General features: G+C 36.6%; 2 protein-coding genes across 4 annotated transcripts in view; one reads left to right on the top strand and one right to left on the bottom strand.

The window, feature by feature from the left end:
- Positions 1 to 713: 713 nt before the first annotated feature.
- On the bottom strand, positions 714 to 10,086 carry dkk3b (dickkopf WNT signaling pathway inhibitor 3b). The gene is made up of 7 exons (XM_082158893.1): positions 9,786 to 10,086; positions 8,899 to 9,024; positions 8,670 to 8,750; positions 5,454 to 5,546; positions 4,761 to 4,905; positions 4,044 to 4,194; positions 714 to 1,032 (listed from the first exon to the last, which is right to left on the bottom strand). The coding sequence occupies exons 1-7, from the start codon at positions 9,981 to 9,983 to the stop codon at positions 963 to 965; spliced, it is 864 nt and encodes a 287-aa protein (XP_082015019.1). The 5' UTR covers positions 9,984 to 10,086; the 3' UTR covers positions 714 to 962.
- Positions 10,087 to 12,665: 2,579 nt separating this feature from the next.
- Positions 12,666 to 24,287, top strand: part of mical2b (microtubule associated monooxygenase, calponin and LIM domain containing 2b) — a 60,286-nt gene continuing 48,664 nt past the window's right edge. For all 3 annotated transcript variants that reach the window (XM_082160303.1, XM_082160302.1, XM_082160301.1), the window contains exons 1-2: positions 12,666 to 12,839; positions 22,150 to 22,478. In XM_082160303.1, coding sequence (XP_082016429.1) covers positions 22,215 to 22,478 — 264 coding nt within the window. In that variant the 5' untranslated portion in view covers positions 12,666 to 12,839; positions 22,150 to 22,214. The remainder of the gene's footprint in view (positions 12,840 to 22,149; positions 22,479 to 24,287) is intronic.

The raw sequence follows: 24,287 nt of genomic DNA, 5'->3' as shown, positions 1-24,287 counted from the left end.
TTTGGTATTTTTGTCTCAGATCACAGCATTTTATAAAGGTGGTAATATTATCATTTTCTTAATTGGTCATTATATAAAATGTAAGATCAAGTCGATGTCAGGCCTTGACTGGACAAATGTAGTTTGTTTCCCTTTCTTTCCATTTTGTCTGCCTTATTTATATGTACCGTTTTGTTTGTTTTTGTTTAATATCCTGTAATGATCTAAAATGTTTATTGAGAGAATTGCAATTGCCACATTAAAAAGTCAGTGGAGGGTTAAAAATCAATGGGTGCCTTTCGTTTGTAAACCAAAAGAAATAAAGAATAAACTATGAACTTATTTTTCAGTTTAATGATTCATCATTGGCTGTTACTGTTTTAAGCTGTAAAGAACATAATCAACTAAAGCACATAACTTGCTGCCTTAGATGGTAAAATATTGTTACATAAAGAAACAGAATCTGTCATGTAGATGTCTGTTGTTTTTTACATGAACACTTTTCTAATAGTAAATGAGATGGATTGTAAAAAATTAAAGCCCCCCGGAAAGATTCACATTTGTGTGAAAATAAGCCAGTAAATTAATAAATTAAGTGTTCTCGACATTCTCAACCTCTTTTTATCCACAATTCAACACTGCCATCTGCTGTTCATATTTAGTACAAGTTATGTTGAATTTTTTTGCTTTTAAACATTTACTTTTCAAAATAATACATTCAAAAGTCAACCAAAAATAATCAAATCATATTTATTAGGAAGGAATATAATATCAAGCTAGGTCAACATATTCAGAACAGTCATTCTCTATCAAAATATTACACTTTTTGAAAACACGTTATCTTTGTAATTCAATGTAATACACAAAGTACAAATGGCACAATTTTTTCTATAAATTAGAGTTCCTCCGATTTTATTAAGAAATGAAAAAAGGCACTTTGATGCTACAAAGGTTACTGACAAAATTACAAAACTGATAAAGTTTCAGTTTCTGTGGGAGTCCACATTTCTTTCACCAGAAGGGTTCTTCTCAGCTACACACACTGATCTTTTCCTGTAACAATAAAACAGATAAATGTGAGCTATATACACACATATACATATATATATATATACACACACACACACACACACACACACACACTCACCTAAATTAGAGTTTATAAGATTATTAGGAACACCATACTAATACTGTGTTTGACCCCCTTTCGCCTTCAGAACTGCCTTAATTCTACGTGGCATTGATTCAACAAGGTGCTGAAAGCATTCTTTAGAAATGTTGGCCCATATTGATAGGATAGCATCTTGCAGTTGATGGAGATTTGTGGGATGCACATCCAGGGCACGAAGCTCCCGTTCCACCACATCCCAAAGATGCTCTATTGGGTTGAGATCTGGTGACTGTGGGGGCCATTTTAGTACAGTGAACTCATTGTCATGTTCAAGAAACCAATTTGAAATGATTCGAGCTTTGTGACATGGTGCATTATCCTGCTGGAAGTAGCCATCAGAGGATGGGTACATGGTGGTCATAAAGGGATGGACATGGTCAGAAACAATGCTCAGGTAGGCCGTGGCATTTAAACGATGCCCAATTGGCACTAAGGGGCCTAAAGTGTTCTAAGAAAACATCCCCCACACCATTACACCACCACCACCAGCCTGCACAGTGGTAACAAGGCATGATGGATCCATGTTCTCATTCTGTTTACGCCAAATTCTGACTCTACCATCTGAATGTCTCAACAGAAATCGAGACTCATCAGACCAGGCAACATTTTTCCAGTCTTCAACTGTCCAATTTTGGTGAGCTCGTGCAAATTGTAGCCTCTTTTTCCTATTTGTAGTGGAGATGAGTGGTACCCGGTGGGGTCTTCTGCTGTTGTAGCCCATCCGCCTCAAGGTTGTGCGTGTTGTGGCTTCACAAATGCTTTGCTGCATACCTCGGTTGTAACGAGTGGTTATTTCAGTCAAAGTTGCTCTTCTATCAGCTTGAATCAGTCGGCCCATTCTCCTCTGACCTCTAGCATCAACAAGGCATTTTCGCCCACAGGACTGCCGCATACTGGATGTTTTTCCCCTTTCACACCATTCTTTGTAAACCCTAGAAATGGTTGTGCGTGAAAATCCCAGTAACTGAGCAGATTATGAAATACTCAGACCGGCCCGTCTGGCTCCAACAACCATGCCACGCTCAAAATTGCTTAAATCACCTTTCTTTCCCATTCTGACATTCAGTTTGGAGTTCAGGAGATTGTCTTGACCAGGACCACACCCCTAAATGCATTGAAGCAACTGCCATGTGAGTGGTTGATTACATGGGCGTCAGTTTGGTTTGAAATGTGCTGGGGACAGAGACGCATTTGGAAGTGCATTTTCAGAAGTGCTGGGTACAATGACGCATTCATTTTTTTTCTCTCTTTCGCGCAGGTTATGTTTTGAAAGACGATGTCCTGTAGCTCAGTCACTTTTCAACAGGCCCACCCAAAACTAAAAAAAATAAAACTAAAAAAAACTTTTACTATAGCCTATTCGAATTTTGTCAATAATTATAAAAAAAAAAAAAGCCAATAAGCTCATAATTTGTGCTAAAATATTGTTTAGTTTTAAAAACCATTTAAAAAAGCTGGTTATATTTTGATGTTTCTGCGCAAGTTCAGCAGACAGTGAGGTTCGGGTTTGTTCCGATCAGAGCTCGTGAGTGGAGAGCGCATTTCTGAATATTCCGCTCCGCTCGTTCATTCCGCAGGGTCGCTCGCTCACCAGATGTCCTGTTGCCTGGTTCGAAGTCGAAAATATGTGGAATAAGGGCTACTTCCGACTAAAAGTTTTTTTTTTTCTAGTCGACTAGTAAGCTAGTTGTTTATTTAAGTCATTCGTGGACAAATCGCCCCTTTATATTAATTTAATTACTTATAGCCTACAGGATAATGAGCGTTTACATAATATAGCCGCACTCAAGCGCACAACCGCACGCATAAAGCTTGCCACAAAGAACCGGTAAAAGTAATGATTATGAATGCGTCTAAATACACTGTGAATGTGAATGTGCATTATACGCTGAGTTTCGGTTCATTTATGAGACGATCTCCAGTTCACTCGCCGGCGCCTCCATGTCGTGATTCTGCTATATTTACTTATTTATTAAATCCAGGCAATTGGTTCATGAAACATTGATTAAAATTAAGATATAATTAATACAAAACGAAATTCAATTTAAAGAAAGGCAGCTGTTCTGTTTGAGGTCTCTGTGAAAGTTTTAAAGCAGTCTTTTAGTGCCGCTTTCAGAGCGCTCACGTCCGTAACCGAGAACTGACACGTTGTTTTTTCCCTCATAAATGCGAACACGAAAAATAAAATAAAATGAATATTATAATGGTTTTTTTGTTGGGTCAGACAATGATTACCAAATTTCTCTCTCATATTGCTCCTCATAACCACTGAAAACGGTTTTAAAAAAAAAATCGAACCAAAAGTCAAATTAATATGGACGGAAGTTAAAAGTGATGGGTACAAAATGACTCATGACGAAATCTGGTGGGTACGCGTCCCCCCCGAAATCGACGCCTATGGTTGATTAGATAATTGCATTAATGAGAAATTGAACAAGTGTTCCTAATAATCCTTTAGGTGAGTGTATATGTGTGTACTGTGTATAATTATTTTATATATATATATATATACTGTATGTATATTTATGCATAATTGATATTATATATAAATATTTTATCTATAAATAACAAAATAATTTTTTTTTCTTAAATAAATACATGCATGTGTGTGTATTTATATTTACAAAATATAAATACACAGTACACACACATATATTATGTAAACACAAACTTTTATTTTGGATGTGATTAATCGCGATTAATCGTTGCCCGGCACTATTTGTAAAATACCAAGAGCTTTCCCTTACCCGCAAGCTGCAATCTGATTGGCTAGCTAGATTACAATTACAAAGAACAAAAATGTCTATACAAATAAGGCCAGACCTGCTTAGCCGTGTGCAACACACCAGATAGACGCATGCAAGGAATGTTTGTGATGAAATTGCGGTCTTACTCGTGAGGCTGGCAGTGCAGGCCTGCAGCACAGGGGCAGTGCTCCCGCGGACCCTCCTCGTCCCACAGTAATAACTCCATCAACTGGTTAGGGTGACTGGAGCAGCCTTGGCCTTCCTGTGGCTTGGGGCGGCACACGGGGAAGAGCAGGGCTGGAGAGAAAAAAACGAGAAATATTAAAAAGAAGAGGGAGGGAGAGATAGAGACTACAGAGAGAGGTACAGCAGAAATTAGGGAGATAAAGATTAGGTTTGTCAAAACCACAGCAAATGTTGTTGGTGTGTATCTTGTGTGATTAATGCATATTTGGCAACAGTAAGACGACTGAGGAACACTGAACTGAGTGAGCAAGGAGTTCAATTGTAAATTCATAAGGAAACAATTATTTAGTACTTTGAGAAGAAACCTTCTTACTGGGAGGCCCAGTGAAACGGGATATGTTTCAGATGTTTTACAATATAACCAACTGCTTTTCTAACATAGTTGCTTATTTAGGCACTTTTATGTCCCAGGGGTTGATTTTTATTAAAACCAATAAATTATATTTGGTATTTCTCATGTCTTTATCATTTATTTTTCCTACTTTTGAAATGCATTTTATTTATAGATTTAGTTTTACCATTGTCAGACTTTAAATCCTACAACACGAAAATCCATAATAAAAATATGAATTATTACAACTTTAAAACTGAGATAATCTATACAAAGATTACACAACCTTTGTGAAAGGCACAGCAGTGTTGAGGACTGCAGTCGCTCTGGTACTGGCAGATTGTTCCAGACTGTCCTTTGGTTCTGTTCTGAGCACAAACACCCCATACACACAACTGATCTCCACAACACTCCACGTCCTTTGTGCACTCCTAGAAGTAAATAATATCAATATATTTTAACAAAACTGTCTGTGTCTGTCTGTCTGTCTGTCTGTGTGTGTGAGAGATATATATAAAGAAGGAAACACGAAGCAAAAAGAGCCATAAAAACTGAAAACGTTTTGAATTTGAAGATCAAGGTAAATTGTACTTAATTTGTCTTCTGGAAAACATAAGTATCTTCTGTTGCTTCCGAAGGGCAGTACTAAATGAAAAATTTGATATTTGGACATCTTCCTCCTGTTCAAAAGTTTTCACCCCCCTACGGCTCTTAATGCATCGTGTTTCACCTTTTTTAATTGTTGTATTTGAGTCCCTCAATGGTCCTCAGTGTGAAAAGATGGATCTCAAAATCATACAGTCACTGCTAGAAAGGGTTGAAATATGCAAAAGATGCTGGAAAACTGAATGCATGCATTTTGTATGATCCATCTAATTTAGTTCAAATTATTATTATTTTGCAGATTTTTCAAGGTGTATGTAAACTTGACCATGACCATATATATCATTTTTTTCTTTAACAAAAGGTGAGCACAGACCATATTAGTCATCTGGCACGGGATGCATTTGGAGGTGATGATCTCATAGAGGCAGAAGCTGTCGTTCCCACAGTCCTCGTCAATCATGCACTCCTGTGTGAGAATGAAACTGACATTATACACTGAACAAAAAGATATACGCAACACTTTTGTTTTTGCCCCCATTTTTCATGAGCTGAACTTAAAGATCTAAGACTTTTTTTATGTATACAAAAGGCCTATTTCTCTCAAATATTGTAGCACATTTTAGAGTGGCCTTTTATTGTGGCCAGCCTAAGGCACACCTGTGCAATAATAATGCTGTCTAATCAGCATCTTGATATGCCACACCTGTGAGGTGGATGGATTATCTCGGCAAAGGAGAAGTGCTCACTAACACAGATTTAGACAGATTTGTGAACCATATTTGAGAGAAATAGGCCTTTTGTGTACATAGAAAAAGTCTTAGATCTTTGAGTTCAGCTCATGAAAAATGGGGGCAAAAACAAATGTGTTGCATTTATAATTTTGTTCAGTGTATATTACAGAAACACTGTTATTGTACTTACAGTTCAGCAAAAATCCCAAGCACCTCTATTCATACAATAAATTCTGCTGGACTATATTTTCATGATTCGACATCAGATTCATAACATCATAAAATTCCCACATTTCTGACAGTGGCGGGCATTACTAGTGTGCTGCTTTTGTTCACCATTCACTTTCATTGTATGGAAAAGAGCAGAGTGGACATTCTGCTAAATATATATTATAATCTACAGAAGAAAGAAAGTAATAAAGGTTTGGAACAACATGAGGGTGTGTACGATGCCAGTATTTTTGTTTGTCAAATTTTTCGGGGAATTTTTCTTTTAAGTATCCTACAGTATTGTTCCTAAAGTACTCTAATAGTAAGTCTTGTTTTGTACTTTAGGTCAAGAAATTCCAACGAGGTGTTTCGCCTCCCAGACAGAAATTCAGCTGGGGACTCAAAGAAACAACCACCTACCATTAACTGAAAAACACATTTGTGTTGTCTGGAACATCCACCACATCTACGCTTCCAACGATGAGTGAATATAATAATGTATTAACAAAAACAGTCCTTTGTGTGCTTGTACTTTCTTAGACGCTGGAAATTGATATGATGGAAATTGTGACTTAACTTTATATCCTAAGGAAAAGGAGGGAAAAGACGTAATATTTTTTCCAATATATTTCCACTCTGCTGAAAATATTTACAAATAAACTAGATAAAGAATAGCGAATAGTCTCCAACTGCCCTGCAGTTCATGGCAGACAAACAGGAGTCATTTTTAAAAGTTAATACCTGATGATCTCATAATTAATTCCACATTTGCAGATCTGGAGGTCCAGAAACCCATCTCAGCACTTCACTCCTGTGAGAGCTGTAACAGCGACCTACCACTACCACTACCCTTCCCCCCAGAGTTACAATGCCTGGAGTCTAGACTAATGTGAGTGAGTCACGTGAAAAAACCTCTCAGCAATTCCTCACGAACAAAAACAACTTTCCTAAAGAACAGGAAGTTCAGGTCCAAGTTCTTCTGGAAGACAGAATACAAACTGAAAATGTGTAGAAAACATACGACATCATCACAAAATTCATTAGATTTAAAATTAATGAGTGAGATTTATATATGAAATTAATATATGACCTTTATATATTCTAAGTGATATATAATGATTAAACATAATCTACAGGGTGGGCCATTTATATGGATACACCGTGGTGGCATGGGAGTGGTTGGTGATATTGAGGTCCTGTTTGTGGCACATTAGTATATGTCATGGTCACCACCCATCTTGAGGAGTTTGCCCCCTCACATGTACTGGTGTGCCACAAACGGGACTTTGGTGTCACCAGCCATTCCCATGTTGTTGCGGTGTATCCATATAAATGGCCCACCCTGTACATACATTATACATATTAATTTATATAAATATGTGTGTATATATATATATATAATGATTACTACTTTTTTGTTAAGTAGTCCTGTATATATGAAATAAAGTATTGATTGTACACATCTAGATTTTATTTTGCAAAAAATAACCAGCTGTCCATTTATACACAGACCATGCTTATCAACTGTCTGTGAGCTCAGATTTGCCACTGTGCAAAATGGGAGAGAAATCACTAAGAACTGCCTCATGGCAACATGGCTGCTGGCACTAACTCTCGACCACACAATCCCAGTGCACCACTTTCCATGCATTTTTTCCAGCTGTTCTAATTTCACCATATATTGTCCTGGTGCCAGAAGACTGCCTGAACAAGAGCCTCTAATGGCACTGCCATCTGTAAAATTGTTGCAGAAATGCAAAGAGACCTTAAGTGTAATGTTTATATATTCAGGTTTTACTCTGGAATAGATATAATGGTAACTGTCTGATGTATCTTATTTCAATCAAAAGCTATTAAACACAGTTAGTCTGTTATTCAAGAGAATTGAGAGTGTACTGTAGAAATAAAGGATGCTAAACATTACATTTAGTCTTGAAAACAAAGACATTATGGCCTGGTTTCACAGACAGAGCTTAGATTAAGCCAGGATTAGGCCTTAGTTTAATTAGGGCATTTAAGTAGCTTTTTATAAACGTGCCTTAGAAAAAAACATTACTGGTGTGCATCTTGAGACAAAACAACGGCACTGACATATTTTAAAAGTCAGTGCAAGTTGCTATAAGACAGCTCAAATATGCATTTTAGTCTGGGACTAGGCTTAAGCCTTGTCTGTGAAACCGGGGGAATGTGTTTATGTTGAATGATCCAGTGTTTAAAAGACTAATTTCTGTGGAGGGCATCTTTTATAAGCCTTATAAAAAGTAAAAGCTTATATTTTAGTCACAGCAACAATACAAAATGTGAGGAAAGAGGACTGATGTGGACCATATGTCCCTCAACTACTTTATTTACAAGAATTGTCCATGTTTAAAAAAAAGTCTCAATGATGTGCCACATGTTTCCCATTTAAATGGAAGGTCCTAGTTTGATGACTGGTGAAGTGGAAAATCCATGTTGGTTTTAATAAATAAACTCTGCTTTCTAACCTCAGGTTGCCAAAGTGACGACAATCTCACTTCAGGGTGGTTCATAGCACTGGAAGTTTGATATCTGTTTTATGTGTTCACTTTTTGAGAAATTAAAATGGTTTATTATTATAACTTAAAGTGATATGGGATATTAAGGCTATAGATGAAATATAGACTCACATGATCTACTTCATTCCACCGTTCAGGGTCCTGAATGAGAGTTCTGGAAAAATGAGTCTTTCCAGTCTTATTATCTGTTTCCTACAGGAAAACCAGGAGTAAGTTGCAGATAGAGACAAGGCAAATCAATCTACAAAGGCATGAGCACAATGCAGTTCTGTTTATGTCAATACAATGCAAATATACATATGAATCACATCAAGTAAAAGCCAATACACATATTAAATACCTTGTCGATTCTCTCTATTAGATGCACGGTCCGATTCCCCACCTTGATCTCTGTTGTAGTTTCATTGTGAAAACTGGCAGGAAAGTTACGTCCATGTAACAGCGATTTTGATGACTCATTCTCCATCTGATTGTGCATATTTATCAAATAAGATTAATATTGTCTAGATGTGAATAATTTTTTGACTGTACTTTTTTATTAGACATTGAGAATTCTGAGGTAAATCTTACATTTAATCCTCTAGTGATGGAAAGTCCGAATCATTTCCGTGAATCGATTCTAATGAGACAGTTAGCTTCAAAGAATCGGTTCAAAAATCATTCAGGTTTTTGTCGATAAAGTTTTATTAATATTGGCCTGGTTTCACAGACAGGGCTTTCAATTAGGACATTTAAATAGCTTTTATAAAGATGCCTTAGAAAAAAGAAGAAGAAAAAACTGATGTGCATCTTGAGAGACAAAACATGGCACTGACATATTTGTCAGTGAAAGTTGTTTTCAGTTAAAACAGCTCAATATTGCATTTTAGTCTGGGACTATAGGCTTAAGCCTTGTCTGTGAAACCGGGGGAATGTTTTTTGCAATTTCATGTGTCCCAGTTCAGTTTGCAGCAGCCTAATTTAAAACCAAAATATACTTAAAAATATACACTGAACAATGCTAGGCCTACAACTTTTTGTAGGGTTTATTTAAAAAAAGTTATTTACTGAAACCAAATCTGTTATGAGATTCGTTCGATGTTTTGTGATCATGTTTAAAAAAAGATTCACTGACAAGATCCGACTCAAATTTCGTTTACGAAACGGACATCCTAGCGCATAAGCAATAAGGACATATGGCGCAAAACAAAATTCAGTCTGCTGAGATTGTTGTTTCTCCAGTCATACCTGGTGGACAGCCTCCTCTAGTTTCTGCTGCGTGTCCTCCATCAGTTTTTCCACCTCCCTGAACATCTCGTTTAAAGTGGTTTGTCCGTGTACCACATGCTCCTCCAGGGTCTCGGTGATGTCCAGATGTCCCCCTCTGTGAACTGAGCTGCCCAACACAAAGCACACGCAAAGGGATAATATCACACACTTCAGCATCGTTTTTTACTTAGGCGAGTCACCTCTGGCGAAAATCACAGACCCTGTCTGTGCCTGGGACGTGGTTTATTTGGAAACTTGTGAAGGGAAAAAAAAGACCGGAAAGGGTTTTTGGCTCCCACTATAGCGTCTGATGGCTCAATTATTAAAGCGACAGCGCACTGCCCTTCAGAAACGAGGAAAATGTGTTTGTTAGCTCGATATAAAACATAATTTAAAACAGAACAATTTGTCATATCTTATCTTGTTTATTGATATAAGTCGTTAAGTGCGTTACAATACTGTATGTTTACTACTGTAGTCTAAATTATAGGCCATAGACCTAAATGCTCATCAAGCCTGCATTTATTTGATCAAAAACATAGAAAGAAAAAAATATATTGTGAAATATTATTACAATTTGAAATAATGGTTTTCTATTTTAATGTAGGCTACTTTAAAATACAATTTATTTCTGTGACGCAAAGCTGAATTTTCGTCATCATTACTCCAGTCTTCAACGTCACATGATCCTTCAGAAATCATTCTAATATGCTGATTTATTATCAATGTTGGAAACAGTTGTGGTTCTTAATATATATATATTATATATATTATATATATAAAATATAATATGTGATACTTTTTTTCAAAAAAAAAAAAAAAAGAACAGCATTTATTTAATACTTCACAATATTACTGTTTCTTCTGTATTTTTGATTAAATAAATGCAGGCTTGAAGAGCATAAGAAACTTCTTCCAAAAACATTAAAAATAGTATATAGAGAGATGTTATAGCAAGACCAGTCTACCTTGGCATGTTTGCATTTAATTTTTCAAGTGTCTTTATTTAGTTCCGTTTTTCTTTTTTTTTCTTTTTATATTTTGCAGCATGCTTTGTTTAATTTATATCGTATCTTGAAGTGAAACAGGTGTTTATTAAATTATGCCTGTAACAATTGGGTTCACTAGTTCTAAAAATGTTTAATGTTGCATTCTTGCAGCAGGTTATCTATAACATTTGGGTTCACAAGTTATAATTTATAATTTATAGAGAACATTGCAAAAAGTGGTAACCTAATTTTGTAAGATTTTTTTTACTTGAGCTAACATTAATGCCTTCTGTTGTCAGATACGTTTATTAATATGAATTACTTTTGAGTAATAATAATAATAATAACTGAATGTAAATTTTCACATGAAACACATTTTATTTATTTATTCTTTATGCCTTAGAAGAAAAATATTACTGGTGTGCATCTTGAGACAAAATGACAAAGTTAAAGTTGTTTTCAGTTAAAACCTCTCAAATATGCATTTTAGTCTGGGACTATAGGCTTAAGCCTTGTCTGTGAAATGGGGGATTGTTTTTTTTTACAATTTCATGTGTCCCAGTTCAGTTTGTTGCAAACTGAAAGTTGGGTTGACGTCAGAAACCAATGTCAGACTGACGTCAACATCCGACGTCGTATAGACGTTGGATTTTGGTTGGAAATGAAAGTTGTAATAGTAATAGTAATGCGAATTAGGTGTCAGTGCCCAGCACTGTAAAAAATAATCGTTGGTTTAACTTTAAAAAAAAGTAAGTTACCTGGTTGCCTTACATTTTTTAGTTCATTGAAATATTTTTTTTTAGTTAATACAAAGAAGGAGATTGGTTAAATCAACAGAATCGCAAATGCTATTATGATATCTGAACCACATTAAATATCTAAGTTGATTTGACAAAAGAAAAAAAGTTGTGATAACAAATCATGAAAATATATATTTTTTTTACAGTGAGGGGCACCAAAGAGTCTTAATCCGCCACTGCTTGTTGTTTCAACATGAATTAGTATTTAATTTTAAATTTTTTGCTACAAATACCACGCATCCGATTGCACCTCTTCTCAAAGTGCATTAAGCGTGCACATCCGTTAAGAGTCCAGTAGATGGCGACAGAGTACAAGATCTCGTTCACCGCTGTGATTCGCTGTGCTAATGAAACACCTGCCAGCAAGTGTGAGATTAAACTGTTGGCGTGAGAGCCAGAACTCTTCTTCCACTGTTGTAGGTAAGACAAAATGCATGCTCATCATATTTATCAAGACTCAATATACTATGTAGCATATTGTGTGTAACATTTAAAAGAATGAGAAAAATAGATTTTGGCGTAGGCTTTTAAAAGTCTGGGAGTTAAAATTAGAGTGCATGTTAAAGGATATATTTTACTTCGAGCAGATCAGGTGCCTGGATCATGAGGCGTCTGAGGCAGAAAACATAAGCTTGCTTTTATGTGTGTGTGGAAAGAAACATTAATGCGTTACATTTTTGGGGGAATATTCCAATCATTAATGCACAACATGTTTTATGTTGTGGTGCAGTGTGTATGTACTAAAATTCCATTCGTATTAATGAAATGCCGTTTTGCAATCGATGTGTTTGCTCCCCATATCATATTTTACAAAACCAAATTTTATTCAAAATTGAACGTCTAAAGTACTTTTTTATATATTGTTGAAAGCATTGCAATTACAGCTTTCGCTTAGCTCAAACCCTCAATACAGTTTATCCACAGAATGAAGTAAAGTAGCCTACAGAGTCAGACGCCTGATTAAAAAAAAAAAAATCAAGAGTGGGATTCGCCTTCCCAGTTGATCTGAACTTCCCATTGGGCGTTACGGGAAGCGCCGCCTCTAATTATAAAGAGCATAAAGAGCCAGTGAGTCGCGAGGGCGACCTATATCAACAACCGGGTGGATGGAATCATAAGATACAAACATTTCTCTCTGCGAGATAAACTTCAGAGGTCAGATACTGTATACGGATAATATCGACCGCTGTCAATGAGATTCTGCGGCTGTCGCTGAAGCCCAAAGTCACATTCCAGCGGAAAAAGTAAGTTTGTCGCTCACTTATTTGAGCGTCAAAGCACGAGCTGCTGGTAAACTAGAAGTGACGCGCTATATTGGGCACGCGTTGCATTGACAGGATACACTGATGCCATACATATGGAAAAAACATTGTTATATTATAACATAAATAAATAGGTTTAGTTATGCTATGTATAATTGCGTTATGATAATTATATTATTATAATGAATTAACTAATTTGTTAACAAGGTTGTAATGGATATCCAGTCGGGTGTTTGATTACATCTTAGCCAGGTTAGTTTCAAGAGTGGTGTAAATAATTTACTACTGCCTTTGGAGTGCTTGTCAGCTGTCCGGGTTTAGTTTGTAGTTTATCTCCTAGATAATGCCAATACAGCACTAAAGCATGATTTTAGCCATACAGGCTGATACAGCCACTAGCAAAAATGACAACATTCCCTTTGGGAATCTATCTGAAGGATGGTCTACCAGTCAGAAACTAGCTAAAACATTCCAAAACATAGTTACTAAGAGAGAAGTTACAAGGAGACCAGTTTTGGTCTTAGTTATGACTGTGCAGGTAAACTTGTTTTAATCAGCAATTTCCCAATGGTGATTGTGTTTCTCCATGCTGTTGGAAGTTTCCTAACTTCTGTGATATGTAACATGAATGGTTTGGGTTAGACTAGAGTGTTGTTTTTCTCTCCCTGTTGTCCAGGATTACTCATTGTTGGTGTGTATTGCTCAGACTGTAGAGATCAACAGGCTCAGACTGGCATCAAATATGTCTCAATTGATGAATAACTTGATTATTGCCTCCGCAGATGTTTCTTTTGTATTTGTGTGTTTAGTTTAATTCGTAATGAAATTCAAGTTGTCTAGATAAATATTTGTTCTCCTTTTCTAAGACTAGCATGTCTGTATCCTAAATTCCCAGCAGTGCTGCTGAACTTTAACAACCATCTAGTTTATATGGGTTCTCATGACGCAATGTACGAGATGCACCATTAGGTGTTTGCTTTTCTTGATCCGTTTAGTCTCTTGCAGATCATGTGGTTGTTTATGAGAGCTTTTCAATATGTTGTACCTCTGTTGCCTATAGGGCAAAACGATACTGTTACACAATCCCCGCTTCCTGGAATATGCCATTGACTTATAAGGGCCGTCCTGAGCACAGAGAAAGACAGAAATACACTACTATGGTGTTTGTCTATCAAATGGATTTCTGTTTAATCAACCACAGATTCATCACAGGCATGATGAAAGATCCGCAGAGAAGTTGCAATTATGAACAATTAAAGGGGTCATATAATGGTACATGCACTTTTACAAGTTGATTGTACTGAAATGTGTGTTGGCGGTGCCTGTACACAACCATCATAAAATGATAAAAATCCATCCAGTGTTTTTTTTTAATCTCCTTATGTTTTCCCCTGTCTCAAATCAAGCCGTTCGACGTCTTGTGACGTCACACGGTCGGACGCCCCTCCCCCAATTGTTGATTGACAGCAGTGTTTCAACACAGACCCGTCCTCGCTCGTGAGCGAGCTGTCATCATAGTCCGCATTATTGATACGCTGGAGCACAATGGCGTCTAAGCGAATGTGGTGTTCTGTTCTTGGGTGTAATAACGAACACAGCAGTCATTTTGAAGTTCCTAAATCCGAACCGCTGAAGACGCAGTGGCTGAGTTTTGTTTTCGAAGGGAATATTCCCCACGATCAACGTCAATGCTTTCATGTTTGCGCGAATCATTTCTTACCAAACGAGGGTCAGTTTGAAGCTGGTTTTGCTAAGAAGCTGCTCCTGAAAAAAGTATCGGTACCAACTATTCGTGTTCCTGCTGCACCTCCAGAAGAAGAAGTGAGTGTAACGTTTTATTAACCTTTATATTAATCTTTATATTAATCTTTGCAAATCGCTTGCACGCTTCACTATGAATGCGGCTAAGGTTTACACTCAGGGTACATTACGGCGTGTTTTCTATGTACAACGTTCTCAATATAATTCATAATCCCACGTTTATAATGAACAACGTGTTATGGTTATTGTGTTATGGTTATTACAAACTGTGTACGCACAGAGCAGAGGGGCGGGGTGAGCAAAGCTCATTATCATTTAAAGACACATGCACTTAAATGGCGTGTTGAAAACAGAGCTGTTTTTGACCAGGTAAAATGAGCGTTTTCTTACAATACTAACGAGAATTTTTAATTAAAGTGTATTACAAACTTTTCATTTAGACCCTAAAGAATCATAATAACTTGTACAAAAATGGCATTATATGACCCCTTTAAGTCCCAATTGTGAGGTACTGTACAAAGTTGCAATAAATAAAGTCGGTATTGTGAGATATAAAGTTGCAATTAGGGCTGCACGATATTGGAAAAAACTGGCATTGCAATATTTTTACTTGTTCTGCGATTTATATATTGCGATATGAAGAAATACCGGATTTTCATTAGATAACTTAACTTAAATAGCTATATTTGGAAAGAACTGGAAATCATTCTTGAATGAGTGGGACGATTCTGTTGGGGAGTGTAAAATAAAATAATTTTAAAAAGCTGGAAAATTTGATTATTTAGAATTATTTAGAAATTAGAATGAGATTATTAACTCTTATTTACATTTGAGTAAGATTTTGAGTAAATATAATAGATTTTTATTGTTTTTTATTTTTATTTTACATAATATATTAAACAAAATAAAAAATATATTGTAGTATTGTAACTTGTTCTGTAAAATAAGAAATTGAGTCTTTTACATTTTATTTTCTAGTACAACTGTAAAATTACAATACTAATAACATTTACATATTAATTTAATTTTTAAATGTTAAACCATCACACTTTTATTTGACTCAAACGGATGTATGTGTCAGGTAGCTGTATCGAGTAAGCGCATGAAGACGAAGAACTCACAGAAACAGTCTTTAACTCAAAAACCCTCAGGGAAACATCACAACCATTTAACTTAGACAACACCGAACAATGAACTGAATGAAGACAGTACTTAAATAGACAGAGGAACTAATGAGTAAATTAACTGGACAACAGGTGAATGGAATATTTAATCAAGGGAACAAACTGACACACACTAGGAAACTAGGTCATACAGGCGAACAGGGAAAACCGAACCAAAACACAATGAAACTCAACCAAAACAGTGTATATTTCAGTATATCGTGCAGCCCCAGTCGTAATTGTGAGATAGTTACAGTTATGAACAATGAAGTCCCAATTATGAGATATAAAGTCGTAGAGAGGATCATGAGGTGGATAGGGAAATGGCTCTAACACAAATAATGTTGGAGATCCTCTGAGCTGTTTAGGCAGTTATTTGGGATTTTTTTTTTTTAAGATAAGACTCAGTAGAAGTTCAGTTAAAATGGCTTGACTCCAATTATCCACAGATGTGAATGCTGAAAGTTTATCTGCTGCACTGTGGACATCTCTCAAAATAACAACCTCCCCGTTCCTCTTGAACTGCCGTGATCCTCTCATGCGTTTCATGTGGGTAGTATATCGCAACATGGCAGTCTCTGTAAGATACGGCTTTTCGTGGAATTGCGTAAGTTCATCTATTGGATTTTGTTAGGGCCGTTCACGATAAAACAACCCAACCTGCTGGTTGATCAGACTCCAGCTGGTTCATGTGGAACAAATAATGCTTCTCAACTCAGTTTGTACTTTTTCACTACCCAGCTGAGAGGAGAATCTGAACACCTGTTAAAGTTGCTTCATGTTGACATTTGATATCTTGAGAGGATTGATACTAAATGTATTTAAATTACTGACTTATTTTAATTAACCTAAGAGGCTATATGTAGTTTTTGGTCATGGCAAAGGTTAGTAAGAGTGTGTAAGACTATATCCAACCTAAATCCATTCACCCTAGTGAATACATGGTTTACATTTCGCCATCCTGTTGTAACGGAAAGATTTTAATCCAAAGAACGGATTTTTTTTTTTTTAAACTGTTGTTCATTTAGACCTGCTTGTCTGGAGCAGGACCACTTTAAGAGTCTTTAAATGGTTTCCATTATAATTCTTCCTTCTGCTTCCCAGTGGGATAGAGAACGTTAGAGGAAGTGGAAAGTTGTGTGTTTGTTATTGTAAGGATCATATCATCCGCACAACAGGATCAGTTAAAGATGCTGCCAGAAATCTTGATGTCTGCTAGGTAGAATCTGTCAGAATTTCTGGAGAATAGGACAAAAGCTCAAAAGAGCTTTTAAAATGCATGTTTTAGGGAAAGATGATTCTGTTTTTAATGTTTAGGCAAACTCTGCAAATGATTTTCTGCGTAGCCTAACTAGGATTATTTACCCCAGGACTTCATTAGCCTAATGTCAAGGCTTTGAACCTGCTGTACATTGCTGCACGGCTATAGAATCACACCATGGCAGTACTTGAAACTTGAGGCCTGTCTATTCTGAGCAGGATCACCAGAATGTTTCTCCAAGAGCGTATCCACTTTATATGGAAGCCTGTGTCTGCTTCAGAGTGACAAAATAAAATCGGCAATTGTAGGAGAAAATGTTAAAAAGAGATATAAAGCAACAGTGAGAGAGATTTCAGGTTGAAATTATAAGAAATCAAAAGTCAAAATTACGATACAAAAGTCGCAATTGTGATTTGTGAGCAATGAAGTCGCAATTGTGAGATATAGTGGCAATTGTTAGAAATGAAGTCGCAACTATAATATGGCAATTGTGAGGTATAAATTTGAAATTGAGATTTAAAATGGCAATTGTGAGAAAGTGGATATTGTTAGCAATGAAGTCGCAATTGTAATATATATTGACAATTGTTAGATATAAAGTGGAAATTAAGATTTAAAGTGGCAATTTTGAGGTAAAGTGGAAATTGTTGGCAATGAAGTCGCATTTGTAATATATAAAGTGGCAATTGTGAGATATAAATAATATCTAATTGTGAGCAATAAAGTGCCAATTGTGAGAAAGTGGAAATTGTTAGCAATGAAGTCGCAATTGTAATATATAAAGTGACAATTGTGAGCTATAAATTGGCAATTGTTAGATATAAAGTCACAATTTTGAGATATAAAGTGACAATTGTGACTTTGAGCAGTGAGATATAAAGTTGTGATTATGAGAGTAAATTACCTGAAATAAATATATATTTTTTCTCTGATTTAGAAACTGGCTTCCATAACGTTAATACAGCAGTACAGTAAGATTTGTTCATGTGCAACAAGCTGCATTTGGTAGATCCATCATTTAATCAAATTTCTTAACAATCTTCCAAATGCAACATAGCATGACATTTTATAAAATTGTATTACCATACAAAATATTCAGACCTTGTTCAAAGGTCAGTTTTCCTCTGAAGTTCTTTCTGTAAATGCCTCACAATGTGTTGCACAACCACAGTATCAGTTATATATTTAGTGGGAATTGTAGGACTGGTGTTTATTTTGATGGCTTAAGGATTCCTGGTTGCACAAGGGTGTTGCCCAGTTCAATGTCACTCGACCAAATCTGTACTGAAGACGTTACTCTAGAGAACTCATTACGGGTTTGACCTACATCTTCCCCCTTCATTATGCCTAATGTATAAGTTGTGCTGTGTTGCGGTTTAGTTTGTTTGAACAAGAGTGATTGTTTATCATTCTCAAGAACTATGATCTCAAAATAGCTGATTTTGCCCCTTTTGCATTTTTCTTTCCACATCCGTTTGGCAATGATATCAGCCCATTAGTTGAGCTGTTGTGCCATATTTTGAAATCCTAAAAAGTGCCAATATTTTTGCACTGATGTGATCTAGAGGCTGCTTTGAATTCTTTGTCCACCACAAAGCAGTAAAAAGTGCACAAACAGGAAGGACTTGGACCTCATACAATATCAGATATCCTGCCTCTGGAAATACTGTGCAGAAAATCACACTTTTTTTAAATGCACTTTTGACTGTGTACTTCCAAAAGTTGGAAAAACACATTGGGAATAAGGGAGTAATCCCCTTAAAGGAATAAAACATCTGAAACATTTCTTTAAAATGTTTTATTTCTCAGGGGTTTCTGGCAAAGTGTGCAATCATTAGATTTATTAGATGCTATATTAGATTTAACAGTGTTAGTAAATTATCACAGTTTTTAAAGATCAACTTTATAAGCGAGTTTTAGATGATGGCCAATGTAATCTAAATCTAAAAATATCGGAAATGAGCATGCTTTAAATATCCAATATCGACCAATGCCATATAATAAATACATAATACATTATGCTTACTTATAGGTCAGCTGGCTAACAATAATGAACGTCACTTCAACCACTGTAACCGAACTCTCCTAGACGGCAGCATTGCTCTCCGGTTACTTTTGTTTGCTGTACGGTAATAGCCTACTTCAGGCAGTGATCTATATTGACTCTGTAGGGTGTACTTTCCCTACAAACATGAACAACCGTTTGTGTGTGTGTGTGTGTGTGTGTGTGTGTGTGTGTGTGTACCCTACTTTATGGGGACCAAATGTCCCCACAAAGACACTTTTTATAACCTTGTCCCCATGAGGAAAACCACTTATAAATTATATTAAATTGTTTTTTGAAAATGGGTTGTGGTTAGGGGTCAGAATAGAATATACAGTTTGTACAGTATAAAAATCATTGTCTATGGAAATTCACCTTGAAACATGGAAACCCAACGTGTGTGTGATTTGAACAAATGCATTGTTTAGGATAAACCCCTTGAGAAGCACCATTTCAATATACAAAACACGCACAAAAAACACATGAACAACATACACGCGTATATACACACATTTTTAAATTACTCTTTTAATACTTTTATATGATCCTTCAGAACACATTTTTTCCAGTATGAATAGTTCAAAAGCATTTATTTGAAATATAAATATTTTGTCTTTAGTGTCACTTTTAAACAATTAAATTTGTAATTGCTGAATAAAAGTATTAACATCAAATTTTTTCGTACAAGGTAGTGTATCACAGTTTCCACAAAAATGTTACGCAGCACAACTGTTTTCAACATTTATAATAATAATAAATGTTTCTTGAGCACTAAATCAGCCTATCAGAATGATTTCTGAAGGATCATGTGACACTGAAGACTGGAGTAATAATGCTGAAAATACTTTGCCATCACAGGAATATATTACATTTTAAAATATATTCCAAGAAAGTTATTTTAAATATTGTAAAATGATATTACAGTTTTATTTGTATTACTCCTATTTAATTTTTTTTTATTATCAAATAAATACAGCCCTGGTGAGAATAATAGAGAAGGTTAACTTCCTTTTTGTGTGCTCCTGTCACATGAATAATCTTAGTGGCTCTTAGGAATTCCAGTTTTAAGTGGTGCTTCCTTCTGCCGAATCCACTGGGATGCGTATGAACCCTTTGATGGTTCTCTCAAAGCTGAAGATCCTGCAAAAAGATCCGTCAAGACCTAATGGTGAAAGACTGCATGTCTGAGCTGTCGGAGTCTATTTGTTTGGGAGTCACAGACACAGTTACATTAGCATTAACTTTTTAATGTCTGTTTATGATCGATGGGATGGGCAAATGTGCATGATCCTGTTGAAAAATATCTCTGAAGGCAATGGCACAGGTTGCTTGCAGATGTGCCATCTGTCGAGAGGCTGGTCCTACAGATCAGTAGAGACTTGTAGCTTCTAAATTTGGTCTGTCTTGCTGTTTGTCTCACATATAACTATGATTTTGTGCCAAGCAACTTTCCTGGCTCATCTTGCTTCAAGAAATATCCCCGATGCCTTTTCAGCATGTTTAAATTTAGCAATGGGAACTTTCCCACACTGCATTGGCTGCACTGACCATTAGTGACACATAAAAATCCGGTCCTTGGAGAATTCAAGGACTAGAAATTTGGGTCAAGTTATTTTTATTATATATAGATGTCTTCAGCATCAGTACTCCAGTCTTGTCTCTTATGTGTGTGTGTGTGTTTTTTGGAGGGTGAATGGTAGAGGACCAGTGAAAATGTTAACGAACAGTGGATGTGACTGCCCAAATGAATCGGGAGAGAGCAGCTAATGCGTAATGCCACCCTGCAGATAAATGAAGCTCTCGTCAGCTGCCAGATTTGATTAGGCTGGTGAGACTCAAGTGACCCTCAGGAGTGTTCATTGAGAGAAAGATGCTGGACTGCTGTTGAGCTCGAGCTTTTGCCAAGTTTTCTCACTCGTTCAGATGACCTCCGAAGACGCGCATTAAAATCATTCACGTATCGGTGCACTCTGGTTTCACCCTGATTTTGACTCTCAAAATCAACTCTCCGTTCACTTGCTGATTTTACCTGAAGGACACATTGAGAAATGCGTGATAGTCCCACCTTCATGCCATTCCAAACCGATTTACCCTCTCCTGCACTGCACGAAAGGAGACGTTTTGAAGAATGTGAAGGCCACTCTTGCATGAAAATAGTTTTCTGGCTCACAGGTTGTCTACAACTGGGACAATCTTGGTGTCCTGATTTTGAACATTCCTTTGTTCTTTCCCGTTTGCTCTGCATGCAGTAATCCTATCAAGCACTAGACTCGGAGTTAACGTGACTTTTCTGGCCTATTTGACAGCACATGCCAAGTGTTTGTGTCATTTTCATTTGATTTACCAGCAGTACTTCAGGACAGAGCATGGTCCAGATAGCCAAAGATGGTTGACTAGTTGTCCAGCAGTCGACTAGTCATTTAATGACGTTTTTGATGCTAAATAGGATAATCCCCTTACATGGGACACGCTCTTTCTAAAATATTCTTTAAAAACAGCTAAATGAAAACATTGTTTCCTAAATAATTGCTTAATTATCTTAAAAATATTAACTTTTTTTAAGTTGACATTTAAAGTTTTTTTTTTTTTATTCTATACATGCATTTAGTTACTTTTCATCACTTAATTTATTTTTATTTCTTCTTTATTTATTTTATGTATTTTTACTTTTATTTGAGTTACCATACCAAATTATTTGGTGAATAAAAATGTAAAAAAATTATTTTCCATAGACCCCTGGGCCCCAGTTTAAAGAACCCTGATCTTTCTGAAATGTAGTTGTGCATCTCTTTAATACTTATAAGGACAGTGATGTTTTGAGATAATTGACCTTTATATACAAACAGCTTCGACAGGCTGCAATCAGAGCCCTAAAGCAATAAATGAATCTAGCCGATGTCAACTGCCTACCATTTTTAGTCATTTCACTGCTCTGCATACCCATATATAGGATGTTTTTTTCCCCCCATATACAGATTGTGGATTGCAGACAATGACATTTTATGGCTCTTTCATCCCAGTCTAGAAACAAATAAAAACCCTCTGTTCCTCTTCTTTCCCCAGTCTTGGAAAGGAATGCCAGCACCAATCAACCTCTGACTGAATCCTCTGTCAACAGAGGGAAAGAGATGGGAGAGACGGAGGACGAGCGTGCGTCTCAGGCCGGCCAGCTGTTTGAGAACTTTGTGCAGGCCACTACCTGTAAAGGAACTCTTCAGGCCTTCAGCATCCTCTGCAGGCAGCTAGAGCTGAACCCCTCCGACCACAGAGGCTTCTACAGCAGCCTGAAAGCTGCCGTCACTTACTGGAAGGCCCAAGGCCTGTGGGCGAAACTGGACAAGAGAGCCAGCCATAAGGAGTATAATAAGGGCAAAGCCTGCACGGAAACCAGAGTAAGTCTATATGTGTCCTTCAGATCTCACACTTCTTTGAGGAAGCAGAAATTACTTTAAAGAAATAAGGGCACTTTGAAAGGCTGGTTCAGTGAGGTATGGTTGTTTATGTAGAAGACGACAAACTTGTCAAGTGTACGTGTATGGAATTCTGACTAAAAACGTCAATACCTGTTGTGGAACAAAAGAGAATTGAAATAGCACTACAACAACTCATTTTCCTATCCACATTTGTTAGTCAAATCACTTTTGACTGAATAGTGGCAGAGATCGCTGTAGCGGTGGTCGCCTTTGTGAAAAGTTTGTTCGTTCTATTTATAAAACGAAACAGGAAATGAGGATCAGCATCATTTAGTTTGAGCCATTTTTCTGCTACAGTTGACCGTTGGACTGAGGGATCAAGGGTTAGGAGGACATGAGTCAGGATTTTTGTCTATCTAGAGCTTTTTTAGAAGAGTAGCACATGCATTGAAATATCCATGTTTATGAGATCTGAATTGTAATATTAGCATCAGCATGGTTTCACTGAATTTTCGCCTCTGAAATCCCATACAAGTGATTTTCCTCATCAGAGTGATTCAATAATGTTGCTTTAATTTATGAGAATGGCATGATCTCTATGCTGGAGTGCCATGCCAAGCTAATCTAGGCTTACTCTATGTGGAGGCTGCATGCTAGCTAGTGTTTGGGCTATTATTATTGTGTTAGCTTGGGAAAATAAGTCGTCTTTTGTTTAACTATAAGCTCAGGCTGACTGTTAAAGTCTACTAAGCATTAACTAGACCACTGCTTTATCGTTTAGACATTTGTGAGCAGTCAATGGAAGTGTTAATCTCAGGTCACTTGAATTAGCATACATATTGAGATTGTTGTTAGCGAGTTTTGCATGGTGGTTTTGCACTATGCCTGTGGACTTTATTTGAGCTTGATAAGGTGTTGAAAGAATCGGAAACCCTAAAGAATATTAGTTTTGCAGTTTATTGTCAGGTTATGGAGATTTCAATGCTAATCTCTGAATTTCTGGGGCGTTGGCTATTCATTTCTAGAGTTTTATCTTGGTCTCTGCTGTTGTGGTGCAAGTTGTAGTTTGTTTGCATAGGTTTGCATTTCGCATTGTGTGCTTAGTTTATTGCTCACAGATTTGTTGACTTGTTCGACAACAACAGTTTTAAAGAAATATTTCACCAAAGAATGGAAACTCAAAATACATTAAATTAATTTGGGCTCTCAAGTTCCAAAGTGACAAAAAGCATTAAAAGGTTCATAAAAATGGGCCTTCGAATTGTGTACATCTTCTGAAGCAATATGATAACTTTGTGTGACAAACAGACCAAAAGTTTAGCCATAATTCACTTTTGCATATTCAAACTCAATGCGTTGCAATCGTTCACGATACGTGGTTGTCGATGATTGGTCATGTTTTGATGTCACAGATTCACAATGTCATGACCTTATTGACGCATAACTTAATATAATACATATTTCAATAGATGTGGAGGGCAAGATTTACAGTAAATAATGCCTTAAATTTATTGATAATTTGAACCGTTACTGTGCTTTGTTTGACTCTTAGTGCTCTATTTTCAGACTGTTCTATCTCAGTGGTCTTCCATGCTTGAGAGACCATAAGATTAATCCTCGAGCTTGGCTTTTGAATGCGGGTCAGCTGCTGTTAGCAGTTAGAACTGCCCTGGCACAGAAATACCTTCCTGAATGTCTCCAGAAGTAGAAATGTAAAGTGACAGAAGCCCACAGTGATGCTGAAAGGGAGACTTCCAGTGATCATGTGCAGAACAGGAAACATGGGCA

The sequence above is a fragment of the Leuciscus leuciscus genome, assembly GCF_965113295.1.
Source record: "Leuciscus leuciscus genome assembly, chromosome: 25".
NCBI lineage: Eukaryota > Metazoa > Chordata > Actinopteri > Cypriniformes > Leuciscidae > Leuciscus > Leuciscus leuciscus.
This window is presented reverse-complemented; position numbering and strand designations above follow the sequence as displayed.

Excerpts from the sequence above, each read along its gene's own strand:
- dkk3b (XM_082158893.1), bottom strand. The coding sequence starts at position 9,983 with ATGCTGAAGTGTGTGATATTATCCCTTTGCGTGTGCTTTGTGTTGGGC. Across the intron at positions 9,025-9,785 it reads TAGAGGAGGCTGTCCACCAG|ATGGAGAATGAGTCATCAAA; the intron begins GTATGACTGGAG and ends ATGCACAATCAG. Across the intron at positions 4,906-5,453 it reads CGTGCCAGATGACTAATATG|GAGTGCACAAAGGACGTGGA; the intron begins GTCTGTGCTCAC and ends ATTTACTTCTAG.